At 58.3% G+C, this 18,338-nt stretch overlaps 1 protein-coding gene across 1 annotated transcript in view; it reads left to right on the top strand.

Annotated features, from left to right (window-relative positions):
• ACOT7 (acyl-CoA thioesterase 7) overlaps window positions 1–18,338 on the top strand; it is an 88,445-nt gene that overhangs the window by 30,763 nt on the left and 39,344 nt on the right. The window contains 4 exon segments of the mRNA XM_057745609.1: window positions 3,941–4,097; window positions 8,217–8,308; window positions 12,123–12,237; window positions 17,194–17,280. Of these exon segments, the coding sequence (XP_057601592.1) occupies window positions 3,941–4,097; window positions 8,217–8,308; window positions 12,123–12,237; window positions 17,194–17,280 (451 nt within the window).

The following is an 18,338-nucleotide window of genomic DNA, read 5'->3' as shown; positions in this document are numbered from 1 at the left end:
TGGGCTGGCACCAGCGAGGGGGCCTGGGGGGGGCGGGGGGCAGGCGCAGCTCCGAGAACAAGCGTAGCGAGAGCTCGCCCGTTCTGGGCCCTGATCCCTAGTGTCCTTGGGAGCGGGGCAGCCCAGCCCTCCTCGCCACACGGCGTCCGCTCGAGTCTTGGCGGCAGCGTCCGGTACCGCTTGCTGTCTGCGGGAGGCAGAGAGGCCAGTGCAGAGCCCGTAAACGTCAGAGCTGGGAGTCGAGCCCTGTCCCTTCTGGCTCCGCCTCTGAAGCCGCTGTCCCGGCTTGGAGCCCTGTGGCCCCTCCGAAGCCCAGCCCCGTGGTCTTCAGGCATCTGCACCCAGTGGGCAGTGCCACTTGGGCCGCCTTTGGGAGCGTGGCAGAGGTGCCTCTTAGGGTAGGTGCTGGTCCCTCCCGGCTGCGTCCCGGTCGGGGCTGCTCCTCCTACTCCAAGCCCCGAAGCAGGGAGTTACGGGTGCGCCCGGGGCGCTGGGAGCCACAGACGCCTCCGGCTCGGAGATGCTCGCACTGAATGAACACATGTCAGTCCGGGTTTCGAATTTCCGGGTCACACACGTCTTTATGGAGTGCCCGGGGTGCCCTGCTAGGTCTCGGGAAACGGCAGCTCCCAGGCAAGTTGGAGCCGCCTGGGTCCCGGCCCGTGCCGTGCACACCCAGCTGGACGTGGAGTCGACAGCAGCCCAGCCTCCAGTTCCCCCGGGGTCTCCCTGCCCTGCCTCTGCCTGGGGTGTCCGTGCCCCCCACACCTTCTCCTGCCTGGCACCTTGTCATTCAGCTCTCAGCCCCTCCCCTGAAGCTGCCGCACCCATGTGCACACCCCACACCCCATGCCTGCACCCACACCCCGCGTCCCGCACCCCACGTACTGCATCCGCACCCCACACCCCGCATCCTGCGCTGCCCTCTTCAGAGCACCTGCCACCTTGTGTCATTGCCCTGTCTACCTCTCTGTCATCGGTCCCCCCAACCAGAGCCCAGGTCAGGGGCAGGCGCCGAGCGCGGGCCTCGCTCTGTAGATACCACCACAAGTGAAGGGATGCCTTTGTATCCGTGAAAAGGCTGGGGCCCATCTAAGGCACATGTGTGTAAAGGCACAAGAAACAAGCTGCATTTTCATTTAAAAATATTAACGTGTAGGAGTGTTTCCTGTGTACGGGCTTTTCCATTCCATCATCTAACCACCGTTCAACAAAGACAGCTGGCTTATTTCCATCTTGGGTCTTGCAGGCAGAGCTTGGGTAATTCTGGAAGCCGCCCAGGGGCTGGCCCCTCGTTCTCGCCGGGCTCGCTTCGCACGTGCCTTTCCGGCTTGCTGACAGTGGGTGGCACTGCAGCCACACAGATGTACTCGGGTGACAGCCCAGCGGTTCCTTCGGGGGGACGTGTCTGTGTGGGGCGGGGGCGGGGGACGGGCCCCCTCGAGTCGGAGTCGGGGACGCCACACGCCACGCCTGCCTGCTCAGCCGCTGCTCTGCTGTGTCGAGACCTTATAGGCACATGCAACTCATGCCGCTCAACAGCAGAGAGCAAGAAACCCGATTACAGGCTGGGCAGAGGAACTGAACAGACCTCTTCCCAGAGAAGACGCGCAGACGGCCAGCCGGCACACGAGGAGATGCTCAGCGTCGTTCGTCATCAGGGAAACGGCTCAGAGCCGCAGTGAGATGTCCCTTCGCCCATCAGAATGGCTGCTCTCAGAAAGGCAGCGGGTAAAGACAGCAAGTGCCGGCGAAGACGTGGAGGAAAAGGGTCCTGTGCACTGTTGGCAGGAGTGTAAACTGGTGCAGCCACTGTGGAAAACAGCCTGGAGGCGCCTCAAAAGACTAACAATAGAGTTGCCGTGTGATCCAGCTATTCCACGTCTGAGTATTTATCCAAAGAAAATGAAAACACTAATTCGCAGTGATATCTGCACCCCTGCGTTCATGGCAGAGTTATTTACAGTAGCCAAGACAGGAGACAACTTGTGTCCAGTGATGGATGAATGGATAAATTATGGTGTATATATTTATATATCTAAATATACACACACACGATGGAATATTACTTAGCGGTTTTAAAAAAAGATGACATCTTGCTGTTTGTGACAACGTGGGTGGTCCTTGAGGGCATTACGCGAAGTGAAATAAGTCAGGTGGAGAAAAACGAATACTTGATGATTTTGTTCATAGATAGAATGTAAAAGACAAAACATAAACGAACAAACCCAAAACACATAGTTACAGAGAACAAAATAGTGGTTAGCAGAGGGAAAGCGGTGGGGTGGGGGGTGGCCCAGGGGCAAAATGGGCAAAGGGGTCAACTGTATGGTGACGGATGGAAACTATATTTTTGGTGGTGAGCACGCTGTAGGGTATACGGTAGAAATATAATGTTACACATGAAACTTACACAATGATGGGAACCAATGTTACCTCAATAAAAACTGAAAAAAAAAAAAAAAAGCTGGGACTTCCCTGGTGGCGCAGTGGTTGAGAATCTGCCTGCCAATGAAGGGGACGTGGGTTCAATCCCTAGGCCAGGAAAATCCCACATGCTGCAGAGCAACTAAGCCCGTGTGCCATAACTACTGAGCCCACATGCCACAACTACTGAAGCCTGTGCATCTAGAGCCCATGTTCCGCAACAAGAGAAGCCACCACAATGAGAAGCCTGTGCACCACAACAAAGAGTAGCCCCTGCCTGCAATTAGAGAAAGCCCACACGCAGCAACGGAGACCCAACATAGCCAAAAAGAAAAGAAAAGGATTGAGAAAGTCCCTCACGTTCATAGAATGTGAGCTCCCAAGTGGATCCAAATGGACCTCACGTGCACGTGCTGACTGGCTGCATCCACCCAGTTACCAAGGGTCCCGGGTGGCCGGGGACATATACCCTTTTGTTTTGTTTGAATTTATTTATTATTATTATTATTAATTATTATTTATTGGCTGTGTTGGGTCTTTGTTGCTACACACGGGCTTTCTCTAGTTGTGGGTGGGGGCTACTCTTCGTTGTGGTGCGAGGGCTTCTCAGTGCGGTGGCTTCTCTTGTTTCGGAGCATGGGCTCTAGGCATGTGGGCTTCAGTATTTGCAGCATGTAGGCTCAGTAGTTGTGGCCCACGAGCTCTAGAGCACAGGCTCAGTAGTTGTGGCACACGGGCTTAGTTGCTCCTCGGCATGTGGGATCTTCCCAGACCAGGGCTTGTACCCGTGTCCCCTGCATTGGCAGGTGGATTCTTAACCACTGCGCCACCAGGAAAGTCCCTCCTTTGGAATTTTGAGTCATGAGAATCGGTTGCCTAATTGAAGGATAAATAACTTTTTTTTTTTTTTTGAAAAAACTGATTGCGAAGGGCTTGTCATAACATGGGGAGGTTATTTTTCCTCCTGTTGAATAAAAAAAGTAGAGTATGAAAGTGTATATTTAGTGTTTGCACAACTATGTAAGCCTATATGTGACAACTGTACGTGACTGTAAGTGATAACTATGTGCGACTAAAACTGCAAGGAGCCAGGCAGACAAGCTAGTGAACCAGTAGAAGCCCTATTCTTGGGGCAGAGAGCCTGGAAAGAAAGATCCCCAGATAGAAACCATGGTTATCTCTGGATGGGAGGAGTGATTTTCCCTCCTCTGCCTGCTTTTCTGTACTTCGCAGGTTTTCTGTAGTACGTGTCTGTGCCTTTTTTCACTTTTCATTATGCAAGTAATACACAGCTTTTGTAGAAAAGTCAGGAGAGAGAAGCCACTTGGAACCTCACGACTCAGAATCGCCTGTGTCTCCCTGGGGCAGTGCTCCGTCCCTGGTTTTGCATTTAGGCGTGTGTGGTGGCGAGAACTTGCGCTACTTTAACGGCGGGGAAAACCGAGGGCCGTTGTGGGGGAGCGTGTCCAGGCTGGGGCCTCGCGGAGGGCTGACCCGCCTCTGGTCTGTGCAGGAGCGCTGCGTGGCCGCCCTGGCCCGGGTGGAGCGCACGGACTTCCTGTCGCCCATGTGCATCGGCGAGGTGGCCCACGTCAGCGCGGAGATCACCTACACCTCCAAGCACTCGGTGGAGGTCCAGGTCAACGTGATGTCCGAAAACATCCTCACAGGTAACCAACGTGCGCGTCTTGCCGAGCCCTGGGCGGTCCTAACGCTGTCCGTGGATGACCTCCCTGCATCCAGCCTCCACTTGTGAGCAGGGACTCCTGCCATCTTCGCTCTGCAGACGGGGAGACGGCGGCACAGGCGAGTTAGGTGACGAGCCCAGTGTACATCCCCCGCCTGCCCGGGGAGGGAGGGGCCTGGTGGCCAGCAGGTCTGGGCAGAGCGGTGGGAGCGGCCTGGGGGGGGCACCTGCCACCCTGTGGCCCCGCTGCCAGCTCCCCAGCGCCAACCCCCCCCTCCCTGCCCCTGCCCTGCCCTGCATGGTGGAGCTGCTGCTCCTTGGAAGACACTCTGCTTCCCTGGGCCCCGCACGCCAGGCCTAGGCTGCCGGCGCTCATGGGCGAACCTTTGACTCTGGTTTGATCGGAATATTCTCTTCCTCGGAGTGGTAACCATGGAAACCCCTTTTCATCCTCCTGCTGGGCGCTGCAGGGGAGTGTGGCTCCGGTTCACAGGCGCGGCTTTTTATAACCAAGAGGCTGACGAGGCAGGCAGGCCCCTTAGGCCCCTCGCTGCCCACCTCCTTGTCCCAGGCCACCCGCTGTCCCACCCGGAGGAGGGGGTTCTAGAAGAAGGAGCTGGCTGGGTCCTTGCACCTCCTCCCGGTGCCCCCTTCTCGGCCGTGGCTGCCTGCAGAGTGCTGTGCTGAGAGATCTTTAAGGGGCCCCAGGCTTCTCCCCGACATGGGCCAGGAGCTAGGTTATTCATCTGAAACGTTTTACTGACCACAGGAGGCCCGGCCACTGCACAGTGAATGATTTAGGTGACCCACACCTGGGGCCGGGGAGCGGTCAGAGGGCTTCTGCCCTGTGTCCTGCCTCTGTGGCCTGAGCCCCGTACTTGGCGGGCAGCCCTGGCATCAAAGGGACCTTGGATGCTGGTCTCTTGGGCTGTGGCACAGAAAGGGGTCCTCCGGCCCCAACTTCCTGCATGGGGGCTGCCAGCCCACCGGGAGGAGGGCCTCCCATTTCCCTCCAACTGCGCATCCAGCCCCGGGGACCCAGCCCTGCTCTCCTGGGCTGTGCCGGGGGCTGAGCCTCCCCGCTGCTGACACGAGAAGGGAAGCGGCTGTGCCCTCTGCTCCTCTTGAACTGCACGGTTATTTGTGGATAGCGTTTTCAAGCAGCATTGTTTTTTCATTGTGATTTCCTCGTGACTTCAAACGTGGGGAAGGGGCCTGCTTTACAGCTCCCATCACCCAAGCCCCCTTTCTGCGCGTCAGAGGCCGCAGTCCGGGAGGAAACTGTGAGCAGAAGATCATTGCGCTGTGTGCCCGTGGGGGCAGGAAGCAAGGGGACAGGGCCTCTTGGGCATTCAGAGTGGAGCCCACCTCCACTGTGTGGCGGGGGTCCCTGGGGTCTTGGCTCCTCCCCCAGGAGGTGGTTCTCAAGGGGACGATATTGGTTGTCACAGTCAGGGCAGCGCCACTGACGTCCTGGCAGAGGTCAGGGACCCTGCTGCACACCCTACAGCGCTCAGGTGGACCCCACAGAGCAACTGGACCCGGGTGTCTGTAGAGCGAGGCCCAGGAGCCTGCTCTGGACCGCCGACCTCTGAGGGGAAAGGTCGTGTCCCCTTCCCTGCAGCTCCCGTCGGCTCATGACAGCCGCAGACTCAACCACTGATGAGGGAAGGAGTGGATGCATTGGGAAGCTGGCAGAAGGCCCGTCTACAAGGACGTGCTCCAGCCCGCTTCCTGCAGGGTCCCTCCCTTGGGGGCAGGAGCGGGCAGGAGGCAGGCGGTGCTCACCCAGAGCCCGCGTGGGCGAGATGGCAGCCGCCTGCCCCGCAGTCAGGGTGCTCTCCACACACATCGCCCCCTGAGTGTCCCCAGCCGCTGAAGGGTGGGCAGAGCCTCGGCTGCCCCGAGCAGGAGAGAAGTGCCCGTGAGGAGCACAGCCTCCAGGGACAGAGGAGGAGGGACCATCTGGCCAGCACTGCCCAGCCTTTTGAGATGCGGGAGGCCTGTGGTCCAGGGAGAAGCCCAAGGCCGGATCACTGTACGGGGCAGTGAGAGCTGGAGCACTGGGGTGGTGCCTTTTCCACAGGTCTTGGTCACCTTGTCTGCCTTGCCCTGGGGGCCCCTCCCTTACTCTTGCGTCCGGGGCCCCCTCTGGGTCTCAGGACCATGTCTGGCATCTCTCGTCTTCTCTCCGTCTTCCTGTGTTTGGGTCTGTGTGAGTCTCTCTTACTCTGGGACCCCGTGTCTCGAGGCCTCCCTGTCTTGATGAGCCTCTGCCTGCGTGTCCACTAGGGTGTGAACCCTGCAAGGGCAGGCCGTGTGGCCGCCTGGTCCGGGCCAGTCCAGTACCCAGGGCAGGGCCGCCCCGCGGGTGCTCAGTGAAGACGGGCTGGGTGGGTGGGCTCGGAAGTGGGGATGGGGACTGGGCCGGGTGACCAGGCTGAGCCCTGAGGCCGCTCGTGCGCTGTCTTGCTGTTCCGCGACCGCGGAGGCAGGCCCCGGTTCTGTGCGTCCCCCTCGCTTGGGGCCGCGCTGCCTGTTGTGAGGGCGCCGGGCGAGCGCGTGCCCAGGCAGACGACCAGCAAACCTTTGCTCATTCATCGCCGGCAGCTGTCACAATATTAAGCTGCCTGGAACGTGATTGCTGCGGATCGCTCCAGAAAATAGCTGGGAGCGCTCGGGGTTTCAGAATAGATGTTTTTAGTTCTGCAGTTGTCTTTTGATGGTTATATTAAATGATAAAGTACAATTAGCGTGTTTTGCCTCATTTGCTCCACGGTGTTCATTTGGGTCTAGAGGAGGGCCACGGGGTTTCCATGGAAACCAGCTTGTCAGGCTGGCTCTAGCTGACTCAGACAGGAAGTCTTTATTCCCCAAAGCAGGTTGTCAGGTTCACTGTCAGCCAAAGTGCAGGGAAGGCATTTTCCCATCTTATTTGCCTTTGGTCCTGGTGCTGCCGTGAAGCCCGGGCCAAGCGGTGGGTGGCCTGGTGGGGGAGTAGGCCTGGGCGCCGGGGGCCTCACCCTCTTTCTAATTGACCCGCTGGGGCTTGGCTTGGTCCTTGGGGCTACGTTTAGGGGAGGACACTGAAATCCTGGGTTTCACCTTGGGAAGGCAGGTCAGGAAGAACTGGTGGGAAGTGAGTTACTGGCGGGGACTTTAGGACAAGCCCCGCGGACTGCTCCCCGCTTCCCCACTTCCTGTGTCCCGCAGTTCTCCAGTTCTCTGCTACACTGGAAATCTTCCATGTCGAAGAGGTGACTTTTAAAAGGCATCCTTGGAAATACTTCCCTGAAGTTACTGAGACCTGGGAGGCCTGGGTTTGTGCTCAGAATGGTGTTGAGTTGCTGTGTGAGCCTAGGCAAGCCTCTTGACCTCTCTGGGCTGCAGGCTCCTCCTGTACAAGTGAGAGGTGTGGACCAAGTGATCTCTGGGCTGTTTTGGTCTGTGGTTTTCAGTCCAGACAGGCCTCCTGCCCTGGTGGCCCCGTTCTGCCCTGAGGCTGGGCTCAGAGTCCCAAAGGAGGTTCTGTTTCCTGTCCTCAGCCCAGAGCAGGAACCAGCAGCCTACAGCCCTCTCTTAGCCCCCTATTCGGAAGCTTCTGGACTGGAGCTCTGAGTCGCCAGCAGCAGAAGTGCCTGGTGTGGCGCCTCCCATCTGGAAGAGGCAGCGCTGGGGAGGGGAGGGGACTGGGGAGGCATGGGGGGCTGTGCTCTGGGCTGTGGCCCCGCTGCCAGGATGGGCTCTGCCTCCAGCACCCCTCAGCCTCATGTCCATGAGCTGCTTCCTGTCTCGCCGGAGCTCTCGGCGGCCTTTAGAGGCCAGTCCGCTCCCTCCGCAGGCTCCTCGGAGGCCTGCCTGAAGTCGGTGCCCTCCAGATGCAGGCCTTCCGAGTTAGAGAGTGCTAGAAGGCCCACAGGCCCAGGCCCCCAGCCTTAGACCACGCGACCTGAAGTGTCTGAAATCTTTCCAGCTGCCTCAGGTGGGCAGAGAGCGGGGGCGCCCGCACGGCACCTCGCGGCAGAGGGCGGCCCTCGGGGTGGGGCCGCTGGTGGCGTCGGCCCTGGCTCCAGGCGTCACTCACGTGTTTGTCTTCCCGAAGGTGCCAAAAAGCTGACCAACAAGGCCACCCTGTGGTACGTGCCCCTGTCTCTGAAGAATGTGGACAAGGTCCTGGAGGTGCCTCCCGTCGCGGTAAGGATGATGAAAGTGGGAACCAGGCAGTAAGGAGCTGTGCGGAGCTCACGGAGGGACGGCCCTTGTCCCCCTCCCCCACTGCAGGCCCTTCCCACCCTCCCCCCCCATCCCCACCGCACGCACCTTCCTGTGAGCTGGGCTACCTGGGGCGCTGGGGGGTTTCTCCCCGTGCTGCTGCAGGTGTCAGCCGGGGTGGGGGGCGGTGACGCTCCCTGCCCTCTCCCTGTGCCAGCTCGTGTCTGACCCGGCACCCTGGCAGGGCATTTCCCCGGGGGCCGTCAGCTGCTGGGTTTCGTCTAGACTTTAAAAAAGGGTCTTGGTGGCAGGAGCTCTCTCCACGCGGAACAGGAAGGGTGCTTAGACCTCGGTCTGCGTCGGGCTGGTGGTCCCGGGTTTGGACGGTGGGGCAGGGTGGTGGTACCGGCAGCCCCGGGCCGGCATCGGTGCCACCTGTCCCTCCTCGTGAGAGGGGCTCAGGGCCAGGGTGTGAGCGGGTGGCGCGCGTGCTTCCCACGTGTTTGAGTTTCAGGCTGCTGTCACACAGTCGGTGGGGGGCTTAAACAACGGAGTTCGTTCTCGCCAAGTTCTGAGGCCAGGAGTCCTGTAGCGAGGTGTCCAGCGCCCGGGGCTGCAGGCATCCCTGGCTCGTGGCTGCGTCCTTCCAACCTCTGCTTCTGTTGCCACCTGGCTGTCCCTCCGCGTGTCTGTGCGTGCAAGTGTCCTAATAATTACACCTGCACAGACCCCTAGTTCTCAAAAAGCTCACATGCACAGGTCTCAGGTGGACAGGAATTTTGACAAGACACCGTCCAACCCAGAACACTGGCCTTCAGTCCAGCCCACCTCTCTCTCTCTCTGTCTTTCTCTCTCTCGCTCTCTCTCTCCCCCGCCCCTGCCCCCCGTCTCGCCCTCCATCTCTGTCACTCTCTGTCCCCCCCCAACCCCCGTTGTTCCTGGAGCTGCTGTCCTCTCTCTGCTGCTGGGAAGGTGGAAATTGTGTCATTGTCAGGCAGCACTAACTGAGGGGGTTTTCAGACCCAAGAAGCAAGTGTGAGTCTGAGGCGCAGTGACTGTTCTCTTTAGAGGTTACAAGCGTACTCACCCCTGCTTTCATCTTTCCCACTAAGCACTTGGTGCTAAATTAGCTGCATCACATGTAAATACTCGAGCACGGTTATTAAACTGATTCAATTTTCAGATGCTCCACAGTTTAGAAATCTCTAGCAGGCCATATCCCTGGTTTCAGCACCACTTGATAGATCTTAAGGGGTTGCTGCTGAAGAAAGAATCCTGGGCCAGACACATTAGTGTCTGGCTCCTGGGGGGCCCGTGTGCTGAGAGCTGGTGGGTTTTTAGCCAGCGGGGAAGGGGCGGGCAGCGTCGGGCTCTGCTGGTCCCTGTCCCCTCCCTGCAGGGACAGGGCAGCTCTCTGCACCACCCCTCTCACCCCCTGCTCTCCCTCCCACCTCCTGACGGAAACCCCGTAGCTTTCCCGTTCCCTTTGTTTAGGGAGTTTGATAAGACATAAATATCCACTCTGCCCGTGTTAGAGGGGGCGTTGGAAGCTTTTCACTGGGTGCAGAGGGAGCTCCAGATGGGAGAAGCCGCACGGCTCCCAGCTGCAGCTGCTGCTAATGTTTATTTGTGGTGTCTTCCTCCCACACACGCGAGGCCCACGTATAAGCCTTCGGTGGATTTCAAATGCAGGCCTGCTGTTTTCACTGGCACGGCCCAGCCGTGTCCTGAGGACACGGTCCTGGAAAGCTGGGGTCTGACTCCCGTGGGCATTTATGCTCGGGTGCTGGTAGCTTGACCATCAGGTTTCCTTGTGTCGCGCCAGCATCCTCCTGCCGACCCTTCACAGATAGCTCACTTACTAAGAACACGTCTCTCTGTGTGTGTGTCTTACACACGTCTCACACACACATACATTACACAAAGGTGTATCATACGTGCATTTCACACATACATGTACACAGACGTCTCACACACAGAACATGCATCTCGCATGCACACCCCCCCCCGCTGTCACACATACGTGTGCGTGTGTGAATTGACCACACGTATGCATCTCCCTGGAGGAAGCCCAGCTGCCCCCCTGCAGTCACTCGTGAGGACTTTGTCACTATGCTCTGCCTTTTCCTCAGGGAGCGGGGACCTCAGTGGCCCTGTGATGGAAAAAGAGACCCCTGCAGTGGCTGGAGGCAGCTGTAGCCCCCGAGAGGCTGGCGGTGAGGCCATTGGAGAGTGGACACTGGTTTTTATCGGTGTCTAAATGTGAGCTTGAGTTAAAAGGCTCACACAGACTGTGGCCTTGGTTGTCTGGTCTGAGCTGTCTTCTGCTTCACATCAGCTGAGTTTGATGAGCCCTTGGGGGTGAGAGTTGGGTGCCAGCCCGTCATCAGAATGTCCTCGTGATGTTGTCCCTGGACGGAAAGCCAGCAGGAGGCGTTTGCTTGTGAAGAGGCTGCGTTTTCGTGGTCCTCGTGGCCTGTGTCAGGACCAGGGCCCCCATCCGTCCCCGCATGACTGCAGAGGTCTGACTGTGCTGGACACGAGGATTTATTAGCCTGGCTCTTTTTTTAAAAATCTCTTTAAAAGGCATTTCTTGAGGGCACGTAAGTCGTCCTTCAGTTTTACTAGAAAGGCACAGCACAGACTGCTCTTAGAGGCACTGCTCCGCGTGGGGGACGTGGGGAGTCGTCTGTTTATGGACAAGAGGCTAATTGTCTGTGGCGATCTGAACACTCACCACGCTTTGTTTCTTTTGAACAAACCTCTCAGCTCCTTTCTCAGCCTCCTTTAGAGACGGGGTCTCGAGCCCAAGATAATGGTAATTAAACCACAGAATGTGTTCAGACCTGGGCAGTTTTGGAGCAGAGCCACTTGAAGGAAAAGTAAGATGTTTAAAACCAGCTTTTGAAAGAAGGTCTGAAATTGCAGGGGGCAGAGAGGAGCACACAGGGCCCCGAGCCGGGTAGCGGTTCCGCGGACTCAGCAGGAAATGCAGGTGGAGTGGATGGAAGGGCAGAAGTCAGAGCCCATCAGAAGGAGAGCGGCCAGGCAGGGGGCAGAGGGAAGGCGAGGCCGGTCGGGGGCCTGTGGACCCCGGGCCTCTCTGATGCATCCGAGGTTGGGGGTGTTCCCTACACGGGGCCCCGGGACGGTAGGCACCAGAGGCCCCAACGTTCTTCATTGTGCCAAGTCTTATTTTCATGTTTATTTTTATTTTCTCGGGTCAGAACCCCCTGTGATCCATTAGGAGAGCTTTGGGGGGCTGTCTCAGCTTTGGCAGGTGTCAGCAGAGCGAGGCCGCCCCGTGTCAGGGGCACACGGGGACCTGGTCTCTCCTCGCCTTGTCCGTGGCGGAGGGGGTGCCGCCTTTCTGGGGCTCTGACTCGGTAGTTCTACGTCCAGGAACGAACCCCAGGAAGGAATGGGGCAGGTGTCACGTGGGCAGTGGCTGAGACTGTCGGCATGATACCGCTTTAATGCTGAAAAACAGGGAGCAAACAGGGAGCCCAGGGAAGACGGAGCCATCACATACATCACCGTCGGGCGACAGCGCGAGGCGGGCAGGTCGTGACGTTTGAACGTCACGTGCGGCGGGCAGAACCTGTTATTTACACACGGGCATAAAAATAATTCCAGGACGGCTGTAAGGCAGACATTGGACCCAGGCCCTCCTGCGGGGCGGGGACCCCACGGCGTTCCCCCTCCTCCGTAACCGTTTGCTGTCGGGGGAGGGAGAGGCGGGGAGCGCGGAGCGGAGCCTGGGGGCCGCGCCCGAGCCTGTGCCGTGCCCCCGCAGTACTCCCGGCAGGGGCAGGAGGAGGAGGGCCGCAGGCGCTACGAGGCCCAGAAGCTGGAGCGCATGGGGACCAGGTGGCGGAACGGGGACATCGTGCAGCCCGTCCTGAACCCAGGTAGGAGCCGGGGTGCGGCCGGGGCCGCGTGTCCTCCCCCTGGGCCCTCTGCTTTCCCCGGGCGCCGTCTCCTGGGCCGGGCCCTGGAGGCCCCGGGGGCGCCGTCCCTCTGGCCCTGCTTCCCCGTCACACAGCCGACCGCAGGGTGGGGGGACAACCCTGGAGGCCCCCGTGGGGAGGGGCGCCGCGCCCGGGCGGAGGGAGGCACCCCTGGCCGCGGAGCCTGTGTCCCCCAAGCCCGCCCGCCTGCCTTCCTGGCTGCAGCCCACGGTGGGCATCGGGGCGTGTCGGGGGACGGGACGGGTGGAAAGCCTGCAGGTGTGCGGACTAGGACAGGACTTTTGGGGTTCGGGTTCTGTTGTTTATCGGGTGTGCACTTGACTCCTTGGGCAGTGTCTGTGCGGTGTGTGTGGGGCCTGCAGTCTGCGGCCTCCCCGTGCTCATCCTCCCCGAGTCCCGCCCTCACCTGCCCGCAGCGAGGGTGTTCAACACACACCGAAAAACAAAACAGAACAAAAAAACTACCTATCAGTATAGATAGAGTGTTGCTGCTTCGATGACACCTGATGAAGTTGTGTCTCTCGGCAGTAAAATGTAAGCAGACACTCAGTCTGTTAGTCGGTAATCCACACGACAGGTCTGTGGGCTCGTGTGGTGTATCCAGGCCCTGGGGCACACGCCACTGGCGGGCGGTGACCTCAGGCCCAGGCTCTGCTTTCAGGGCCAGGTGAGCAGGCAGGTCAGGCAAAGGCAGGGGGACTGCGGGGGGACGCAGGGAGCCGAGAGGTTTCGGGGAAAGGCACAGGCTCGGCGCTGGGGTTCTTCCCGGGAGAGAGAGGGGCTGGAGTGGGCCCAAAGGCAGTGCCGTGTTGCTTTTGAAACCAGAATCAGATTTCACCTCTGCGGCTGTTGCCTAGCAACCCCCATGAGGGGCCAACCTCATCTCTCAGGTGTCTTTTCAGGGAGTCTGGGAGTTCTTTAGAAGCCCAGGTTTTCTTATTGTTTTCTCCACCTGGTGAGACAAAACACAATCACCTTGAACTCTTCAGTCCGTGGCCATTAGTTGTGCAGCTTTAACTGTGGAGGGACAGTTTGACCAGAGGACCCACCATCCATTCTGGGGCTGTTGGGTTTATGACAAAATCAGCACTGCCTCTTCCCCGGCCTTTGGGTTTGGAGCAGTGTTCACCTCGGAGTCTGGTCCCCACTGCCGGGACAGCTGGGGTCTTGGTGAGTCAGAGCAGCCCCTTGTTCCTGGGCTGGGCCTGGACCCTGCCGCCCTGAGCTCAGCCAGTGCCCAGCCACCCCCACAGGCCCATCCGCTCTGAGCCGCCCACCAGGAGTGCTTGGGGCCCATCAGAGGCCCGTGCTGGGTGGGAGAGCCTTCTCCCCAGGGTCTGGCCAGGTCGCCCACTCCTAGCAGCACTTGTGGTCCGGGGGGAGATGGGGGAGGCAGCAGGGAGCAGGAGGACTACAGGTTCTGGAGTCGGACCTCTGGGCTTGGACCCCAGCTCTGCTGTGTGGGGACTTGGCCCTTCTGTGCCTCCGGTTCCTTGGCTGCAGGCACGGAAGAGGGGCTCTGTGCTTGTCTCTGGGTACCTAACTCAGGTTCTGGCATTGTGTTGAAATTGCAGGTGCAAAGATTAGGCACTGTATTAGTCAAGGTCATGGTCCAGCTTACACTCTAAAATCCTAGTGCCTGACTGTAGTGCTTCATTCCCTGTACAGTCCTGACCCGGGCATCTCCTCTAGGAGACGGGACTCCAGATTCAGGCCCTTTGGTCTTGTAGCTGTGCATCTTTATCAGGTGGCCCTCAGGGCATCTCGAGAGGGGGAAGAGCAGGGAGGAGGCTCACCCATCGGGGGTTTTGATGTATAGGTCCTGGAAGCGGCCCGTGTGCTCACACCTCTGTGGCAGGCAAGCAGCTGCGCAGCAGAGGCTGGGAAACGTGGTCCAGCCATGCACAGGGGAGGCGGAGGAGATGGGGCTGCCCTGTCCTGCCTTCTGGTTACACGTGGTACACCTCACCCTCAAGGACAGCGACCCGAAACCCTGTCCAGCCCCACCATCTATTTGTTAAGGCAGCATTGGCAGCGATCACAGATAACCCCTAGATATCTGTGCCTTGACCTTGAACTTCGAAGATCCTCTTCACATTTGCCTTTAGTTCCCTTAAGAAACAGGACGTGAAGAACACGGGAAAGGCCATTTAAGATGACCCGGGGCAGGGGAAGTGTCTGATCTAGGGGCTGTGAACTCACAGACTTGGTCCCACCCTGCAGAGCCCTGTGAGCTGTAAGCCACGGCCCAGGAAAGGAGGACTTGGGTGTTGGGTGTGCGGGTGTTTTTTTTTTTTTATCCCATCAGAATTTTGGTGTTTTCACTTGTTAAAAGCTCATCAGTGTAAGTTCCAAGAACGCTGAATGATTAGACACGGCTCAACTGATATTTTAAACATTACTGCAGAGTGGTGGGGGCATCTCTTTGACTAGGCTGTTAGAGTCATTTCAAGTGACTTGTCATTTGAATAAGTAGATAGTTGACAAAGATTTTTGTATGCTATTTCCCTTGTTTGAACTTTTAAAAAATTCTTTTGTCATTGTCCACACACAAACCTCTTAGCTGGTCAGAGCAGCTCCTGAGAGTGCCAAATTTGAGCCTTTTCATTTCCATTCATGCTGTAAAACAGCTACTTTGATGTCTTTTATGAGCAGGACACAAAAGCAAAGAACGCATTGCAGGGCAGCGCGTGGGTCTCGGGGCCTGTTTGTTTTTTGCAGAGAGGCCCAAGGGAGAGAGTCCTTGGAGGTCAGGGGTGTCATGGGTGGCAGCGCTGGCCTAGAGTGTTTCTCTGGTGGCTGTGGTGGCAGAGGGACTTTGTTGGCATCCTCTGTGGCCCTCGGGCTGTGCCCCTCCACCCAGTCTCCCCAGGCCAGGCCCAGGCGTCTAAAGCCCCCCAACCCTGAGGCTGCAGTAGGCCTGGCCCTGGGTGCACGCTGACCGGCGGGGGCTGTTACCCGCACCTCCTGAGCGCAGGGAGGGTTTCAGGTGCGACTTCTCCACTTGGAGTGAGATTAGGAACCAGGCAGGGCAGAGTCCTGAACACCTTCTTGGGGCCCCCTTCTCATCCGTGCAGCACGTCCGGCAACATTTCCCGAGGCCCAGGGTGGTCTTGGGTGGTCCAGGCCATTCCGGACGCCCTGGGGCGGGGAGGCCGCTGGGAGAAGAGCATCTCCTCCCTTGGGTTGTCTGCACTGAGCGCAGCCCACGGGACGCCAGGGGACCCTGGAGCTCCCCTCCCGGAGTCTTTGGAGTGGCCCGTGTCGTCTGTCGGCCGGTTTTCGATAGCGTCCTTGCACACCTGCTCCGGAGGGGCCCACGTGCAGGTGGGTGGGCTGGACAGCGGAGTCCTCAGCCTGTGGCCTCTCGGCAGGGAGTCCACTTGGCTGCTGACCGCCCGCTCCTGATGCTGTGACGGGCTGCTGCTTCCGCCGTCCCTGGCTTGAGGACTCGCCAGAGGCAGGAGCTGGGCCTTCCTGCGGAAGCAGGCGGAGGGAGCAGGCCGCGCTCCAGAACCCCCGGAGGCGGGAACTGACTGCGGGTAATAACGACCCCCCCGCCCCCCGCTGGAGCCTCCCGCGCGGCCGAGGGCCCTTCCGGCCGTCCGGGAGCACCTCGAGATGCTCGCGTCCTTCCCGCGGGACCTCTCAGAGCAGATGGCCCTTCACACCAGCTTGAAACGTCCGTCTAAATCTCTCCACGCTGTGAGGCTTGGGAACAAGTAGACCATGTCTTGGGTTTGGAAGTCGATCCTAAGGCCCCAGCTCGCCGGGACTCGTCTTCCTGCTTCGTGAGCTTTGGGCCGCCGCAGCCTGCGATCCCACTTGACGGAGCGTCAGGCGACGTCGCAGAGAGAACTGTCCATGCTTGGGAGACCCAGGCCCCACCCCCGCCTCCCTTCCTGCACAGACGTCTCTGTCTGCGGCCAAGTACACCCGCAGGGTGTCCAGCTGTTCGGGGGCGTGGCGGGCTGGCTTCCTTGGCAGCTTGGTCTTGCTGGGGCAGGAAGGGGCCACTCTTTCTGAGCACCTGCTGTCCGTGCAGGAGACAGACAGGTGTCATGTCATCCCTCCCGGAAGGCTTTGGAAGGGTGGAAGTGGGCGCAGCCGTGGGGTCTGCTCCGAGGACCCTACGAGGTGTTACCCACCCTGTTACAAGAGTCAGTGTCGCTTTCTAGAGATGGGGCTTTATTTCATCTTTCTTTTGAAATGCAGCCTCTTACAGGTATTTCGGCGGCGGCAGCAGCAGCGCCGCGTGGGTGAGGGCTGCCCCCAGGGACTTGGCACTCTGGGAAGAATGGGGAACACGGGAGGAAAAGCCAGCACACCTTTCAGTGCTGTGTCTCCTGGGCGGGGCCGGGACTGGGGGCTGGCAGGAGTCCCCAGATGGGGTCCAGGGAGGCACACCTGTGGCGTCTCTGTCCAGTTCTGAGTCTCCGCCTCCCGTTGTGTTTAATGAAGTTGAAATTTAAACTTTTGAGAAGTTGCATAATAAATTGCTAAAATGTTGTCGGTGCCTGTTTACAAAATTGAAAATGAAAGTCAGATGCGCGACTATATCCTAACAGAGGGTCACACCAATCCTGGGGGCCTATAGGCAGGAGGTGTTCAGTGGCAGCTCATGGGTCAGGGCAGGGCCTCGCTGGGGACACTGGTGCCCCAGGGAATAATGTCATGGCCCGCTAGCAGAGCGGCTAATTAATCCTCAGACGCCTTCCCATTCATGGACTGGAGCGTTTTGAGACTAGGGTTTTCCTTAGAGAAATCCCATCTCAGGTGACAGTGGTGGGGAGCCTTCGGTGACCGTGCGGACATCAGGGTGGCGCCATCGCGGGGCTGTCCAGCTGTGGAAATCGATTGGTCCCACGGCCTAATCTCTCTGCTTTGCGATTCCAGAGCCGAACACGGTCAGCTACAGCCAGTCCAGCTTGATCCACCTGGTGGGGCCTTCCGACTGCACCTTGCACGGCTTTGTGCACGGAGGTAAGGACAAGGGACCCTCGCCGTCCCCTTCCCGTCGTCACTGGTTCCTTGTTAATCCCCCAGGAGCTGTGCTGCCATCCGACCCAGTTTAGGCTCTCGTGTTTTAACCACGTATGAATTCAAACTTTTAAGTGGTCGCCTAATAAATTGCCGAAATACTGTGGGCGCCTGTTTTTAAAATTGGGAATGAAAGTCAGATGGGTGACTGTCCTGACGGAGGGTCACATGCAGCCCCAGGAGCTCATGGCCATGAGGTGTTTAGTGGCTGCCCGTGGGTCAGGGCAGGGCCTTTTGGGGGAGAGTGAAGTCACCAGAGAGGGACAGTGTGACCCACTAAGAAAGAGGGGTTAATTCAACATGTTTTTGCCTCTGGTGTTTGCATGTGTTTCTTCCTTTAATCAGATTCCACCTCAGACAGCACAGGCCTTGAAGTTCCCAGCCTGGGAACCACAGCTGGGACACAGGAGGACTTAGCTCCAGGCTCACAGGGGGACACTTTTTACTTTAACAGTGTGTAATTACTTTTTTGTGATTTAGGGAAAATATCAGTAGCACATCAAACCCATAATTTAATGGAGATTATCATCTCAGATGAGATCAAAGTAAACTTTTTTTAAAAAGTCGATTTAAAGAAAAACATAAGGGGAGAAGTCGTTAAGTGGTGTAGATGTTGGCAGAGGTTGTGATGGTGCTGTGTGGGTGGTGGAGTGTGGGCACTGCTCGTCTGGGTGTACTGAGCCACTCATCATCCCCCGGGCATGATGGGCACTTGCACAGGCTGTTCACCTGCACTCTTCATTTCCAAGTTCCTGGAAAGCCAAGTTCTCCTTTCTTCTCCACTCTGAAAACTCCTATTCATCCTTCAAAACCCAGTTGCAGTGGTACCACTCTGTGCAGAATTACGTGGATATCTCTACTGGGGGCTATCTCAGGAGCAGGGCTCAGTCTTATTCTTTGTGTTGGCTCCAGCGTTTCACACAGAGTCAGAGAGGTGCTTTGCAGAATCTTGTTCTGTGAAGAAGAGGCATGGGTCAGGTTCGGGTTGAAAAACTTGGGAT

The sequence above is a fragment of the Hippopotamus amphibius genome, chromosome 1, assembly GCF_030028045.1.
Source record: "Hippopotamus amphibius kiboko isolate mHipAmp2 chromosome 1, mHipAmp2.hap2, whole genome shotgun sequence".
In the NCBI taxonomy this organism is placed as follows: domain Eukaryota; kingdom Metazoa; phylum Chordata; class Mammalia; order Artiodactyla; family Hippopotamidae; genus Hippopotamus; species Hippopotamus amphibius.
This window is presented reverse-complemented; position numbering and strand designations above follow the sequence as displayed.